Source organism: Plectropomus leopardus, unplaced genomic scaffold (genome assembly GCF_008729295.1).
Source record: "Plectropomus leopardus isolate mb unplaced genomic scaffold, YSFRI_Pleo_2.0 unplaced_scaffold3541, whole genome shotgun sequence".
Classification (NCBI taxonomy): domain Eukaryota; kingdom Metazoa; phylum Chordata; class Actinopteri; order Perciformes; family Serranidae; genus Plectropomus; species Plectropomus leopardus.
The window spans coordinates 604-1184 of NW_024638700.1; the positions used below are offsets into that span (position 1 = coordinate 604).

Sequence of the window (581 nt, forward strand, 5' to 3'; positions counted from 1 at the left end):
GATAGCAAGGGTTCAGTGGTGTAAGTGGAATTATAACTGACAACAAATGAACAGTGAATATACACTGAAGGGGCTCATCTAGAGAATAGTCATCGTAGGTGTAATTAAGTTAACGATCGCCCTTACAATCTCAAGAGCTTTATTTATTTGGTGATGTTCTAAGGGGTTGACATTGCTGATGTAATAGGGAAAAGTCCGTTTTAATTAATATCATGACAACTTCGGAATCGATTTCAGGATATGGTCTTCAGATTTAGTGGGTGGCTCTTAGAAGAGCCGTTGATTTAATGAAGAGATCTTAAGTCAGTTTACTTGGAGCTGGTGTACTTGGTGACGGCCTTTGTACCTTCAGACACGGCGTGTTTGGCCAGCTCACCGGGCAGCAGCAGGCGGACGGCGGTCTGGATCTCCCTGGAGGTGATGGTGGAGCGCTTATTGTAGTGAGCCAGACGGGAGGCCTCACCGGCGATACGCTCAAAGATGTCGCTAACGAAAGAGTTCATGATTCCCATGGCCTTAGAGGAAATACCGGTATCGGGATGGACCTGCTTCAGCACCTTGTACACGTAGATGGCGTAGCT

The 581-nt window shown here is 46.5% G+C and overlaps 1 protein-coding gene across 1 annotated transcript; it reads right to left on the bottom strand.

Annotated features, from left to right (window-relative positions):
• Window positions 1–284: 284 nt before the first annotated feature.
• On the bottom strand, window positions 285–578 carry LOC121938837 (histone H2B 1/2; the record flags this gene model as incomplete). Its single annotated transcript, XM_042481992.1, has 1 exon — window positions 285–578. A coding segment is annotated over one exon (270 nt), but the record flags the coding sequence as incomplete, so codon positions are not given.
• Window positions 579–581: the final 3 nt, after the last annotated feature.